The sequence below is a fragment of the Phalaenopsis equestris genome, unplaced genomic scaffold, assembly GCF_001263595.1.
Source record: "Phalaenopsis equestris unplaced genomic scaffold, ASM126359v1 Scaffold000889, whole genome shotgun sequence".
NCBI classification, from domain to species: Eukaryota; Viridiplantae; Streptophyta; class Magnoliopsida; order Asparagales; family Orchidaceae; genus Phalaenopsis; species Phalaenopsis equestris.
Genome location: NW_018165329.1, coordinates 114,945 through 130,863, shown reverse-complemented (window position 1 = coordinate 130,863; position 15,919 = coordinate 114,945). Strand labels below are relative to the sequence as shown.

The window sequence follows — 15,919 nt, the reverse complement described above, 5'->3', positions numbered from 1 at the left end:
TCAGTAGGAAGAGATAAGATGATGACTCAGAATAACATATGGTGAGGACTCAGAAGGATTATGACTTCCAGAGAAGGAAGAGATATGCAACATCAATTTAATTTTAAGCTAGTAGATCAAGTACCACTTCCAGTTGATGGAATGTGAAAAACATACATAAATGAATAAGCAGCATTAGGTTACAAGAGTAAAAAAAAATATGTTATTTATAAAAGTTTAGTTATGCAGAACTTTTTTTCATGGAAAAAAAGCCTTTCTTGGCTACGATTTGCTCGCAACATGCCACGCTTATTTTTTGTCAGGGCTCATTTGATTTCTAGTAAATATAAACTATATTTCAAAAATGATGATTTTTTTTTTCACTCGCATTATAGGAGCAAAATAAAATAATCACTTTTTAGGGATTTTGAAGGAGTTTGTAAAGTTTAAAGCCCAAATTGAATTCAAAAAGCATCCAAACAAATGGCAAAATAAGTAAATTCATTATTTTTCTCTAATTTCAAGCAATAAAATGATCATTACTAAATGTAAGCAAAAATATTATTTCTTTATCATTTTACAAACACAAGTGAAACAAACTAATGAAATTATAAAGCAACACATATGCCATTCGCCTAATCAGAAGGCATCTGATTAATCATTCTCCAGCAATATTACTAATTTCTAACAAAGGAAATCAATTTAGAATAAATTAACTAAGAATTTATTTTCAGCAAAATTTAAGGTCGTTTGAAACTTATGCAATTTTTAGTTATTATTGGACTTCCCTATGCAAAGTCGAGAACTCCCTCCAAATAATATCTTTGATCTGGGTTGGATTATTATGCCTGATGACCGGATGAAATTTTATTTTCTCAAACTATATCTAACAGTTCATTCATTTCATCTTATTCCTCATTTCCTTCTCAATCTCCTCCCACTCTCTCCCCAAGTATTTCCTTTCAATAAAAGTTTCTCTTTACGTTCTGCTTCTGCTATATAGCCCCTATATCAATATGATATCAGATCTAAGTGTCCTCATTATTCATAGCTTCGATTATCCTCATAATAGCCAAATGCGCTACTGACCATGTCCTCATCTTGTTTTCCTAGGCGCATTTAGCTTGCACTTCATTGCACTCATCTAGTATGTTTTTCTTGTACCATCACGCATGTGTGCTGCATCAACACTTCAGCTACGCACATATTCCTTACACCTCCAACTCGATTGCAACCCCAATCATGCACGTCCAATTGTCACACTATTTGTGATCTCTCCCTCCCGCATTTATGCTTTCTTCCCAATTGCATCACAGCTTGCATTATGACCTAATAAGATCTCTATCATCTCATGTAGAGTCCCCTTATCAATCAAGTAATCTCTCGTATCCTTACCCACTCTTAAGCCATGTGCACATTGCACTCATTTGCACCATTTGTCATGCCAGTCCTATTGGCTAATTGCACCTTTTTCATGGGATCTATAACACGTTCCCATATGTTCATGGGCACCAATCTAGGCTAAAACTCACTTGTTAGATCTCTTACATATTGTTTATAATAACTTGTTGACCATGCATAAGTTAACAATTAATTGAAATCCTATAGAGTTTTCTTCTATCTACTCCTGAAACAGCCTTTCGCAATTGGTTTGAGCTGCAATGCAAAAACATCCACTAAAGTGTGGGTGAAAAATTAAGAAGAGATCAATAAAATTGTTTTGTTCACAACAAAATAGGAAATATTTTTGCACTAGTTTGACACTACTTGACCATTATAGGGATCAAAGACTTGATTAGTAGAGTAGCTATGGTAATGCTGGTTTTGATTGAAGCTTCTATAAGGTAAAATCCATTAATTTGAACTTTAAGGTTAAATTTAAGTTGATTGGTCTATAAAATTTTATAAATTTATGCGTTGTGTATTCATTACAAACCCATCCTTATTTTAATAAGACTAAGCTAATTATCACTTCATATTGAGAGTAAGTGATATCATTAGATTAAATATTAATAGCTGCAAACAGCATGAAATGACCGAAGCGTAAATTACTAATCCTAACCCTTTCAAAAACTATATCAATTTAAAATTTGATTATTTGTGATATTAATTTCTATTGCTAGTATAATAATTAATTTTATCATCCCACTTACGTAGCACATGCATCTCTATTTGTCTAGCATATTTATTTAATCTCATTACATTTAAGTAATTAACATTGTCATTGTCGGTCTCAAGTTCCGTATGTGAAAAATGGAGGGTTGCGTTAAGTAGCCGACAACCAGCCTAAAATTTGTTGAAAAACCATGACATGAATCCTTTAAATCATTGTGTAAATATTAGATCATCCCCTGGAAGCAACATGTCGTATGACCTGAAAACAATAAAAAGTGTGCAAGGGCCGCCACATAGGCGCCCGAGTATAGTGTCAATTAAGAAAGGTTTCTCACACTACGGAAGGAAGGGTAAAGAAGTTATTCCATGAAATTAATATTAAGATAGAATATTAGAATATAGAATCTCTCACAAGTAAATTCATGAAATTAGTTGATATTATGATTCATAAGAAGATAAATATCTTATATATTTAAAAAACTAAATGGGTTGAAGAAAAAGCTAAGGAGATTGATATCTTAGGTATTAAACTTTGGCATTCAGTTAAGAGTCGCACTATAAATGGTATGGGTGCAATTATAGATAAGAGTTTGAAAGAAAATGTTGTAAAAATTAAATAGAATTGGAGATAGAATTATAACCATTAAGATTTTCGTTGATACTAAGATTTTTGAAGTTACAAGCGTTTATACTCCTCAAATAGGTTTAGATATAGATTCTAAAAAAAAAATTAGAATGACCGAGAAGAATTAATGCAAATGATACCTCTTGAAGAAGAATTTTTATTGGGGAGAAGATTTAGATGGACATATTGGTTGAGTGATAGAAGATTTTAAAAATATTTATGGTGGCTATACTTTTGGAGTGATTAATGAAGAAGGTAAAAAAATATTAGGTTTTGGTTCAGCGTATGATATTATTATTGCTATTACTTTATTTAAGAAAATAGAACGGATCTAATAAAACACAAATTTATTATTTACTTAAGAAAAAAAGAGATTGTTGAGAATCTAAAGATTGCAAGGTCATTCCAAGTGAAAATTTAAGTACTCAACATTGACTATTAGTTTTGGATTTTAACATGAAGAGTTGCAAGGTAAGGAATACTAAAAATTATTATCATAGGATTAGATGGAGAAACCTAAAAGACACAAATAAGATTATTTTTATAAGTAAAGTTCAAGATTTCAAGATTTTCGAGGTTCATGAAGAAGCAAATTCAATGTGAGATAAAATAACAAACACTGTTAAACAAGTAACAAAAGATGTTCTTGTAGAATCAAATCAAAAGAAAAATAATCAAAAGAAAAATTTTCTATAAATAAAAATAGTTTGTGGTGGAATAATAATGTGCAAGAAAAGATAAAATATAAGAAGTTTTGTTGTAAAAATTGATTTATATGTAAAAGCTTTGAGAATTGTAAAAATTATAAGGTGTCCCGTAAGGAGCCTAAGAGAACAATTTGTGATGCTAAAAATTCTACATTTAGTGATTTTATAAAAATAAGACACTAAAGAGGGAGAAATATATATATAAACTAGCGAAATAAAAAGAAAAAAAAAGTAAGGATTTAACTCAAGTAAAGTATATTAAAGATGGGAATCAAAATGTGCTTTTCTTAGAAGAAGATATCATCATAGGTGGATGAGCTATTTTGATAAATTTTTCAATGATGTTTCTAAAAATACGATTGAGCTTAGTGATCTTAATATCGTAAATAATAATAAATGTTTTGTTATTACCATCGCATTAGTAATAAAGAAGAAGAGAAGACTTTAAAGAGAACTAAAGGTGAAAAATCAGTATGACCTGATGATATTCCAATTGAAGTTTAGAAATATTTATGAGAGTTGAGAGTTTCTTGTTTTGCTAAACTCTTTAACATTATTTTAAAAACTAAAAAGATAGCTAAGGAGTGGAGAAAGAGTATTTTGGTCCCCCTTTCTAAGAATAAAGGGGATGCACAAAAGGGTGCAAATTATAGAGGAACTAAGTTGATGTGACATATTTTAAAATTATGGTAGAGGGTAATTGGACATATGTTAAGACGTGAAACAAAGATTTATCATAATCAGTTTGGATTTATGCGTGCAGGCTTACTATGAAAGCTATACATTTATTGAGAGGTTTGATGGAGAAGTGCCGAGAGAATAAGCAGGATCTATATATAATTTTTATTGATTTAGAAAAATCTTATGATAAAGTTCCAAGAGAAGACCTTTGGAGAGTTCTACAGAAGAACGAAGTTGATATGGCTTATATTCAAATCAATAAAGATGTGTATTCTAGAGTTGTTACGTGTGTTCGAACAGAATAAAGATTGACCAAGTATTTTTCATAGGAATCAGCTTTAAGCCCATATCTTTTTGCTTTAGTTATGGATGCCCTTATTGGACATTTACGGGAGGATGTATCTTGGTGTATGCTTTTTGCTGATGATACTTTTATTGTGGATAAGACTAGAAAAAGAGTTCGAAAGCTCATGAAAAACTTGAATTATGGAGGTCTACATTGGAGTCTAAGGCCTTCGTTTGAGTAGTACTAAAACTGAACACATGAAATGTAATTTTAGTAGTAGCTCTAGTGGCAAAGTTGTAACTATGGGTGATCAAATCATTAAAAGGTGTGAACGTTATAGATATCTCAGGTCTATTGTTCAGAGTGATGGTGATATAGATAGGGATGTTATTAGTAGAATTCAAGTTAGTTGGTTGAAGCGGAGGAATGCTTCAGGCCTACTATGTGATAGAAAAACAATGCTTAAATTATAAGGAAAATTTTATAAGATGGTGGTGAGACATGCAATGCTCTATGGTGCAAAATGTTGTCCTTTAAAGAGAAGCATAAAACAAAGTTAAGTGTTGCTGAAATGAGAATTCTTAAGTGGATGAGTGGCTTGACACTCAGAGACAAAATGCGAAATAAATATACCCGTGATAGGGTTGGTGTAGCTCCAGTGGAGGATAAGATTAGAGAGAGTCAGATGATCCGATTAGGAGAGTACATGTTTTAGTTTCGACTGATGTAAAGAAAGGCAAAGGTAGATCTAAAATGACTTGGGCATATTTTCATAAAAAATGATCTTAATCAATTAAACTTAAATGAAAATATGACACTTAATAGGACTCAATGGAGAAAAAGGATTCAAATACCCGACCTAACTTAGGGGGATAAAGGCTTGTTGTTGTTGTTATTGTTGTTGTTGGAGTCGTTTTTGGTTTTGTTGCTGTTGTTGGTTTACATTTAAGTAATTCATCGCATTATTGTGACCATGGGATTGAACATAGGAAAAAGAATTTTGATCCAATAATAATAGGGTCAATAAATCTAATATTTTAGAAATGAATAGCTAAATTTGAATAACCTAAATATCAAATTGAGTGTCCAAAATAAGAGAAATATCTTCTAACAAAAACTCACAGGGAAGATTTCCTAAATAAATAAAATGTGCATCATCATAAGAGTGAAAATTGCTATAACCCTTAAAATGACAATGAATATATTATAATATTTGATGACAAGTCACTCGCATATTACCAACAAAGTATATATTTTCAAACCTACTATAATCTACTTTTGATGAAGTTATTAAATGCATTGTTGATTACCCTCAATCTAGAAAAACTATCATTTTGCCTTTAAGTCCCCTAAGGTCATTCATTTAATATTCGATTCCCAAGAGATGCCACATATATTAGCACTCTTAACTCCCCCAGCAAATAAAAATATTCTTATTAAGGCTAAAAAAAGTCATAAGCTTCATTTTGATGATTGTGTAGAACAATGTGTTCAATTGCAAGATGATTTTTTAGTTGAACCACCAGTATGTACACTTATGTTTGTTTGCACCAAAGTTTATACTAAAATTTCCTATGAAGTAGAATTAGGCTTCGTTTGGGGTTGCGTATTTCACGCAGCGCGGCCCCAAACCGCGAAGCCGATATAGAATTTGTCGTTTGGATGCAACGTTCGCGGCGGTCAGCCGCTAAAATAGGCGGAAGGCGAGTGGCGGAATCGACCCCGCGGCCCGCGTTATCGATTGGCTTTTACCGCCTTTGCCCCACACTCACCAATCTCTCGCGATCGAACTCTTCTGCCCTAGCGTCCCCGAAGCAGCTCTATCTCGCGAATGCACGACCTAGCGTCCCCGAAGCAGCTTCGTCCAGCGAATGCACGAACTAACCTCGTCTGCCCTAGCATCCCCGAAGCAGCTTCGTCCCGTGCTCCCCAGTCTCTCGCAATTCCTTGATAAGGAGAGGCTGACGGAATGCACCACCCGCTTCCTTCTGCTTAGGTGTCCGCTATTGTTGGGGCTGCGAGCATCGAGGATGCCCCTTGTGAACGTAAGTGGATCTGGCTCTTTCGCTATCCATATTTCTGTTAGAAATTGATGAAGCAATTTTATATTTGAGTGTTGATTTCTGCAAGTTTGAAGTTTGTATGGAGAGATTAGAGCTTGTTTGGAGCTATGATATTTATTGAGAGAACTTTTTACAATGATATATACTAAAAATTTGTATTTCTATAATATTTTTTTTATAAATTTTGAATCAGCTGAAACGTGCTAACAAAAAAGAAAATCTCATGAAGTGTTTTATTAAACAGAGGCAGAATTGTCATTTTTCTATAAACAGCTACCCCACAGCTATTTTCACACAGCTGCAACAAACAGACAGCCAGCTTCCTGGGGCAGCGCTGCTGCAGCTGGAAAGCCGAGAAGCTACAGCTGCCCCAAACAGACTCTTAAACTCATGAGCCTAAAACTAAGGGTCTTGTTATATTTTTATTTATGACTCACATTTATTTTAATAACTTATGAGATTTATTTTTGATAACTTAAGTTATTAATTTTCATAACTCATAACTTATGTCATAAATTATGACAACTTATGATATTTATTTTGATAACTTAAGTTATTTATTTTCTTAACTCATAACTTATGTCATAATTTATGATAACTTATGATATTTATTTTTGTAACTCTATAACCCCTAAAATAAATAAATGTTACTAACTTATGTCATTGATTTTATTAATAAAAATCAATTAATTTATTAAATTATCATAAATCCTATTGGTTAGTAACCCCCTTGATGGATGGTGGTTAAATATAGCATGAATTTGAGAATGGGTCCTCTCTCTACCCAACACACCTCGTACATTTCTCTCCATCAGAAAGTACAGAAAGTTTTAAGGGATTAGAGAGAGAAACTCCATCTCTTCAAGATCAAATTTGTTCATCATGAATACAGGTATGCGTCGCTTTATTTTTACATAGTAAAAATCATGAATTTAAAAGATCTTGGCTATTATGTACTTTTCTTTTGTAATTTGTGTATAAAGTTGAAACATGAATTTTCTAACATGTTTGGGACAGCTTTCTATCTATTTTGTATTTTAGACAGCTGTCATAGTTCTATTTGAGGAAATAATTTCTTTTTGTTTTCTACAAATTTCTATGATGGAAAGCTATTTTTTTCATTATGATTTGTTAAAGTGTGATGACTACAAGTAAATTGTCTGTTTTTTGAATATATGTAAATTGTCTGTTTTTTGTATATATATATATATATATATATATATATATATATATAATTTCAACAACAGCTTTAAAATAAATCATTTTCTCCACCACAATTTTATAATCACTTTTACAAGAAGCTGTAATGCCCCAAGCAGACCTTGAATCTGCATTGATCCAAATCTCCTCATGCTTGCTAAAGTTGCTTGTTTAGATGTATCTTTTTATTCTCCAACTCTCAAGAAATCATTTGTTGAAATACCGCATATGCAAGATAATGAACACCTTGATTTTGTATTTGGTTCTATTTTATTAAACATATCATATAATAGGAAGAACCATATGGAACATAGGGAATTAAAATTGCATATTTGTGGATTTTATATTGATGGCTTGTTTTTTTGATTTCTAGGCCCAATGACTCCTTAATGTTAATGGTGGATAGATCATACTAATTATTAATTATAAATTTTGATTAATTATATACTTTGCGAAAATGGTCTATCCTTTTAAATGTTGTTTTTTTATTGTGATAGCTATTTAATATGGCCGGTAAATTCCTTGAAATTTTTTAAGAGCTTATCATAAGTTCTTGACCTTTGTCTTGATGAAGTTATCCATTATCCTTCCCTTAAAAAGATTACAGAGAATAGGTTATCCTTCATTATCTCGACATGCATTTTTTTTAATTTTATTATATTATTTGTAATTTGTTGCCTAAATTATTGTCATTAAAAATTTAACTACCAAGCAAAATGAAAATTTTATAACCAAGCCATATATGTTCAGTCAAATGTTTAACGTGATAATGAAAATTACATTTAACTTCATATCTAGCTTATATGTTCCTACATTCTAATTGCAATACTAACCACAAACTCAAAGCTTTGTTATATTTTTAGAAATCGGGCACCTATTGTGTTTGTCCTAGTTCTACCTTTCAACATGAATATTAATTTATATTTTATATGCCAACCTTGTAGAGGACATTCAAGATTTCAAAAGTTCTTACAAATATCTTTCCAGGTGGAGTCATGCATTCACACCAGTAATGATTTCAAAACTTCTTAAAAATATCCTTGCAAGTGGAGTTATGCATTAACGCTAGTAAAGCCAAATTTTGATTTCCCAACAATCCTTTCCCAATTACATTATCATCCACCATTAAATGATTTCAAAAGTTATTAAAAAATATCTCATTGTATTCTAGATGAGTGCCTTAGTACCCTTAGGGAGATGGATATCTTCATACGCCAAGGAAGTCGATAAAGTTTGTACGATAAACTTAATCTGATTAGTCATTTTCCTACTTGATTAGTTATTTGTATTTATCAAAATTAAAGAAAAATAAATTGGACTAATTTCAGCATTATTCAAGCCATTTGGTACTAATGCAATGTCGAGTGTTATTAGAGTTACCGATGAAAAGTCAAGGACTACTTATATTTAATAATATCTTTAACCTAAGTTTTAAATTGTTATGACTGACAATTTATTGAAATTTGTTTTCCTATTGACACCTGGTTTTCTCGTCTCTCTATTTCTCTACTTCTTAGACTCTTCTACTCTCTCTCTCTTCTGGTTCTGCATTGGAACACCCATACTTCCATTATATTTTGCTTCTACTATAGCTATGTATGACAACGTCCCAATTCCCATGAACTCACATAGAAGTAAATAAGAATAGAAGAGATAAAGTCATCTACTAGGACAAAACCAAGTTTATTAGTGCAATATAAAGAAGAATTTTATTATATATTATACTTTAAAAAACAAATAAAATTCAAATTAACTTTACTAAAAAAAGTATTTCAAATATATAAGATAGACATAAGATGTCATTTTAAAAGGTTCTTTTATTTCCATAATTCCAAGTATTTCTTTGGAACAAATTGGGTTATAGAGCCTATTATGAAAAAAATTAGGAAAGTCCAACATTAAACCTTCATTTGGCCAAGATTTGTTGTGCTGTTAGAAGGAAAATCACACGTACTCTCAAAGGGATGGGGGATTTGCTCTCAAGTGTATTCTCAAATGTGCCAAAGGAAGAAGAGAGTGTGAACAAGGGAAATAATATGCTAATAAAAGGATGTACTGAGATCCACAAAGGATATGCTACACTGTCTCCAAGTGTATGGATTTTGGTAGAGCTTTTCCCACACACAAAAGACCGCACAACCAGTTTTTGAAAAATAACTGGCTATCAAAAAGACTGAATTAGACTTGCAAACCTTGGTCACAAGGAAATAGGGTGCTCCTGAAAGGATGTGCTGAAAACCACAAAGGATATGCTACATTGTCTTCAACAGAAAAAGCCTCCTTCCACACCTTATTGTCTCTGCCATATGTCAAAATTTTCCTCTGTGTTGCCAAGAACACTACGTCATTACTTAAGCATACCGGAAAAGCACTTGCAGCAAACCCCCAAATGCACCTGAGATGCACTCTCTCAATCAGAGCCCAACGCTCTCTGTCATAGTCCTTCAGAGCCCATATATTCATCCACACACCTAACATCTGAATCAAAGAGACAGAGCCCTCCAATTCCAGAAGATAAATTCTTCCAAAAAATTCAACAGTCACAATCTCCTCCGGCAATGAAATCCTCCTCCAAACATTACCCCTCAAATCAAGCACAAGCACAAAGGAGCAGCTGTGCGTAAGCCAGTGCAGCGAATTGTTGCAGAAAACAACTTGATTTCTATTCATGTGGGTGAATTCATCATAAAGAGATGAAACAAACCTAGTCCAAGAGTTAGTTCCTGAGTCGAACACCATGCACACAAGCTCCTCGTGTGGCCTCCGCCCAAATGGCCGGCAAAATCCGGCAACGGCTACATTGAATCTCCATGAAGATGGATCAAAAGACAAACCTACGAGGGTCTCCTCGTAGTCAGGGTGGAACCGAGTGAAGGGTCTTTCTCTGGTTCTCGGAAGCAACCTGTACTTTCTTGTCATCGGATTGCAGACATAGAAGACTCCCCGGTTAGGGATGCTTGAGCAGCACAAGAGACCGTTGCAGGAAGCTCTCACCTTGACTCTATCTTCCAAAAAACTCAACGAAAAGTACGAAACAGTATTGAATCTATCAACGCTGAGGAAACTGGAGATGGGAGTCGCGGCCTCGATAAGTTCCAACAAAACAACGGGTTTATCTGAGGAGGTCGCGGAGTATAGCATAATGAAGTGCTTCTCAGAAGTGAGCCTGAACCATGATCTACAAACAGATTTAAAGCGGAAAAGGGACTTAACAGGGAGTCTCGCGAGAATTAGAAGGATGAGATCGGATGGGAGAGCTTCATCTGGAGAATCCGCGGAGCTCATCGGCGAGTAGATCAAGTTTCTTTTTGCAGTGCAGTTTTGGCATAACCGGTCTTATTCTTTGCCAGAATACGCCATTGACGGCTTGACGGCTGTAAGGGAACTATTGAGCCAGCAAAGGGCTGGTCATTGATAGGCTCCCCATTTTGTGCCCTCAAGTGAGAAAAAAAAAAAAAGTTACATGCCACTTCAATTCTTATGTATTTAAAGGTCTGAGTTATATATATATATATATATATATATATAAACTTACTTATATATGAAATATTTACATGATCAACAAATCTATAATCTGACATCAATCTTAAGGCATGACACAAATCTTGAGGCTACCTTTTTGAACAAAACATATTCAAACTTCAATTAAAAATCATCCAAATTTCAGCAAACTTACAATCAATCTCACCAAATTGGCAAGACGGACCTAATAATATCAAAATTAGGCCAATCTAACTGAAACCAAGCTCAGATTAGGCCATTATTGAAAGTTTTCAGTGCATAATTGGAAGTTTAAATGAATCTCAAATCTGACAAGCTTATATTTAGTCGCATCTCGCCTAAGGCATGTGAGAAATGACGTGAGTGTGTTAGGCCATGGACTCATGTACAAACTATGAGCACAAAATACGTGAGCAAACAAGATTAAATGTAAAAGAAAAGCACAGGTGTGCAAAGATGTGAAAAAATGTGCAAGGTTGTTTATAAGCAAGCATACAGGGTAATGTGCCCAAGTGGAAGGGCGTAAATGCCCGTGATAAGCATATGAGGGCACACGCTCATGAGTTCACATTGGTGTGCTAGTGAGAGTGTAAGAGTGAAAATGGTAGTCCTAGAAAATCAAAAAACATGTAATTAATGCAATAATTTAGTTGGGATCGATCAACTGATCGATTTGATGGTGTCTGGTCAATCAAGTCAACTGATAGGTGATGGATCAACTGACGAAGTTGATGGTGGTTGATCAATCAAGTTGATCGAAAATGTTTGATTAATTGATCAAGCCAGTGACGGCCTGATTGATCAGGTCAATGGAACAGGTGATGTCATGCAACACGAGTCAACCGACATACACATGATCAATAACAAATCATACCCTTTCTAAGAACCTCATTAGGTTCTTAGGGTTGATGAAGTCGTAACTACATGTCTGTTACTCGCCGTAATGGAAGGCTTACCTGTAACTATTAGGCAATTTGTGAAAGGCATTTCCGTGATATCGTGCCTTCACCAAGTGAAGGCTCCTCTCACAGACGTAGCATTCATAATCTAGGGAACTAGAATCAAAGAGTTTCTCATTCACTATATCAGGTTGGCTTCAACCCATTCATCAAGAGATGAAGTTGTCGAACAGTCACTGGGTAGCTACATTCTTGACCAATTAGTTTATGTGCTAAGGTTAGAGGAAGCACTCAAGATTTATAAAGATTTAAGGATATCCAAAGCTTTCTAACCTAATGGAATTTTCCTTTAACACAAAACCTAGGTCCTTAAATCATTATCATTTAGTTGCAAGGGGCTATAAGAATGAGTAATGCATGGGCTTTTCAGGGATCTTCACCTTCATGACATTTGGTGAAGCATTTTCTTTGCTTGTCCTTGCTCCTACCTTATTAGGGATGAAACTCTCTTTCTTATGAGAGATGTACCTCCTCTCTCTCTTCTCTAACTAGCCAAAAATTAAACATATCCATCCCGGCTAACCATGAATGCAATGATGCAGCTCAAAATCCATCAGCTAGAGGATCTCCATTATTTGATAAAAGACCAAATGGGTCATTATTGTCGAAATGTAGTTTGAAAAATTTTGGGTAGGGATGACTCCATAATGAATGAACTTAGCTCGTAACTTCATGCAGAGTGGTAAGTGTAGTCCAAAATTGAATTGATCTTGCTGGAACACTAGATCCTTCCTAAATTAACTAGTGGCTCAATATTGACTCCTCGCCAAATGAAGCTTTACAATGGTATTAGAAATGTAATGAACGTCGGGTCTATAAAAATACTCTGTTTTTATTGAGGACGCCTCACTCACGGGAATCATTTCAAATAGCTAGGGAGAGAATTAAGAGCCACCACAAGAAAGGAAAGATGGGTTTGAAGGAGGTAAAACTCACGAAGAAAAAAGGTTCAGTGTGTCACGACTTTTATGCCCTTAACCATTTATAGGGATCAGGAGCAGAAGTCAGAGTGTCGCAGTATCTTGGTACCTCGAGAAGCGGGGTGATAAGGGTCACACCAGACATCAAATATAATTTAAGGAAATATTTTTATTTTTATTTTTAAAAAATAAACCATTACATCATATCAATCAGAAATAATGTATTTTATGAAAGAGTCTTTCACTGCTTTAGCCAAGACATATCCATGCTGAAGCATCCCTTTAAATGCAACCTCTACCCCTAATCTGAATCAGTTTACTTAATCAATCTTATTTTGGATCTGTTTCATGAAGTTCATCTTTATAGCAGCCAATAGCTTGGTTTAGAGAGAATCATCTCACCACTCAGCCGAACAATTTCCCCTTCTATTTGTGACTCGATCCAACAACTTGTGCATAGCTCTCTTGTCAGGATCTATGACCATTTGCACAAAGTAGTCAACCAATCCATTCATCTTATGTTCAAGGTACCCCAAGGACATTTGGCATCCCTTGCTTGTCTCTCAAAAAGCCCATAAATAATTGGTTGCTTGTCTGCAACATTGTCAATCATGTGCTGACCATCACCGATCAACTCATGGATTTCCACCGCAGAGTCAACAGCTGAGGAGACTTCAATGTTCCTAATTGCTTCCTGATCATTTAGGACCCATTAAAACATTTTTCCTAATTTTTTTTATTTAGTTATGTATTTTTAAATGTCAAAAAATGTATTTTCCATAATTTTTCATTAAAATAATTATAATAAAAAAATTGCAAAATTGAAAAGTTTTATTTCTCTAAGTTGTCTAGACTTAGAGAGATTTAATAAAAATATAAAAGTTAATGTTTGAAATTAAAACATATTTTCTATTAAATAAATCATTAAAAATTAATAAATAATTATAATAATTAAAATATAATTTGAAAAAACGTGAAATTTTATCCAAGTGGTACTCTGACTTAGGTGGACCTCCAATAATTTTCCCATGAACAAAAATTTTACTTTAATTAGTTAAATAAATTAACATTAAAAATCTTATTTTTGAGCTAAAATAATTATATAAATTAAATAAAAATTAGAAAAATCATATTTTCTCTTTTGATATTTTAATTGAATCATGATTGGGGTACTAAAAAAATTTCAAAGTCATTTGAGTTAGATTTAATAAGTTATGAAATGGGAAGCCTTAAAGGCAAAAAAATAATTTTGGATTTTGATGCCTTAATTAAATTTTAGGTTAACCAAAAGGGTAAATGGTTAATTTTGATCATAGTGGACTCTTTTGAATAATTGAAACATAATGGGTTAAAAGGTAGAAACCAATTTGCCACCTTTTCATGACAAGGGTAAAATTGTAATTTTGTAAATTATTACGACTTAGAGGTCAATTCAATTGGATGATACTAAAGTAGCGGGCTTAAGTTAGGAAGATAATAATTCACTCATTTGAAGCCCCTAATTGGTGATAGCATGATCTTTTAATAATAATAGATCTCATTTAATTTAATATTTTGATAATTACAAATATATTCATGGAGTTGTTAAGGACTTAGTAGTGAACTAGGTTTAATCTAAGATTGTTTAATAAGGTTTAAAAAAGATAACATAATTAATTATGAATATTTTGAAAACACTACGAGCCCAGTTGTAGTGGTGGGTATAAGTTCTTTAATGACTTGAGTTTGCCCTAAGGGTACCCATTTATATAACTTTTAAATGAAACATTAAATGAATAATTAAGTACCCCTCTTATGAGATAATTAAAATATTAAGGTTCATTGAGCATGGGTAGTTAACCAATCAAACCCTAAATTTAACTTCAGATGATTATATGAACAATATAATATGCTCAAATGAACTCGAAACATTCGAAAGAATTCTAAAGGTCGTTTGGGGTAATCCTCTGAATACTCTTAAGATTTTTTGGATATTTTGCAGCATAATTAAACTTATTATACTTTTTTCAATAAAATCATCCATTAAAACCTTTAAGGACCCACCAAGTTATGACTTGGGGTTTGAAAGATATGCCTTCAACTGGTCCTCTTATTTTCCATTCCTACAATATATATATATATATATATATGTTGCAAGTTCAAACATTTCAGCGGAGCAGCATCAAGATGACAGGTACGCATTTACAGTTTTATTTACCTTCTGTCATTTCATTAACTGCAATTTGTTACTGCTTCTACATATCTTGCATGCTTGACTGATAAAATGAAAAATTTTTCAAAATTAAAACAATTTTCAAAATTAAATTAAACTCTTTCAAAGGTAACCATAAATCCTTTAAAATACAATTAAACATCCTTTTGAATTTACGAGAGTCCTTCGGATGAGGTAACTCACAGTTGCTAACGAGATCTCTCTAATTTAAATTTAAGTTAAGTAAACTCAAAATAAAATAGTGATACCCGAACGAGGGAACCGTGAGATCATACTCGGTGTCGCTCTAATCAACTTTAACCCCCATATAATGATTGAAATGAACTTGTCATTTAAACATTTGAACCTTAGACTTTAGGACTGCTACTTCGACGAGAAGCTTGAAGCTAGCTACGAGGGCAGCATTCTACAACAACAAGTGGATCTACAACAACAAAACTTTCCTTAGACTTAAACAACATAACTGACAGCGACTTTTTATATACCTAAAAATACAAAAATTTGACACCACTACTAGAAGATTTAAACCCTCGGCAATGACGCCAAAAACTTGATGCAACTTTTAATATGCAAGAATTTATGAACCCATATTTATATATTTATATCAATTTTGTAAAGTCACAATTTCAAACGCAAGTATATGTATCGCTCAAGTAATACAGGGCTCTAGT

The 15,919-nt window shown here is 33.2% G+C and overlaps 1 protein-coding gene across 1 annotated transcript; it reads right to left on the bottom strand.

Annotated features, from left to right (window-relative positions):
- Positions 1 to 9,531: 9,531 nt before the first annotated feature.
- Positions 9,532 to 11,088, bottom strand: LOC110032226 (F-box protein At5g49610). Its single transcript, XM_020735789.1, has one exon. It carries the CDS (start codon positions 10,939 to 10,941, stop codon positions 9,835 to 9,837), a length of 1,107 nt encoding a protein of 368 aa, XP_020591448.1. The 5' UTR covers positions 10,942 to 11,088; the 3' UTR covers positions 9,532 to 9,834.
- Between the last annotated feature and the right edge of the window lie 4,831 nt (positions 11,089 to 15,919).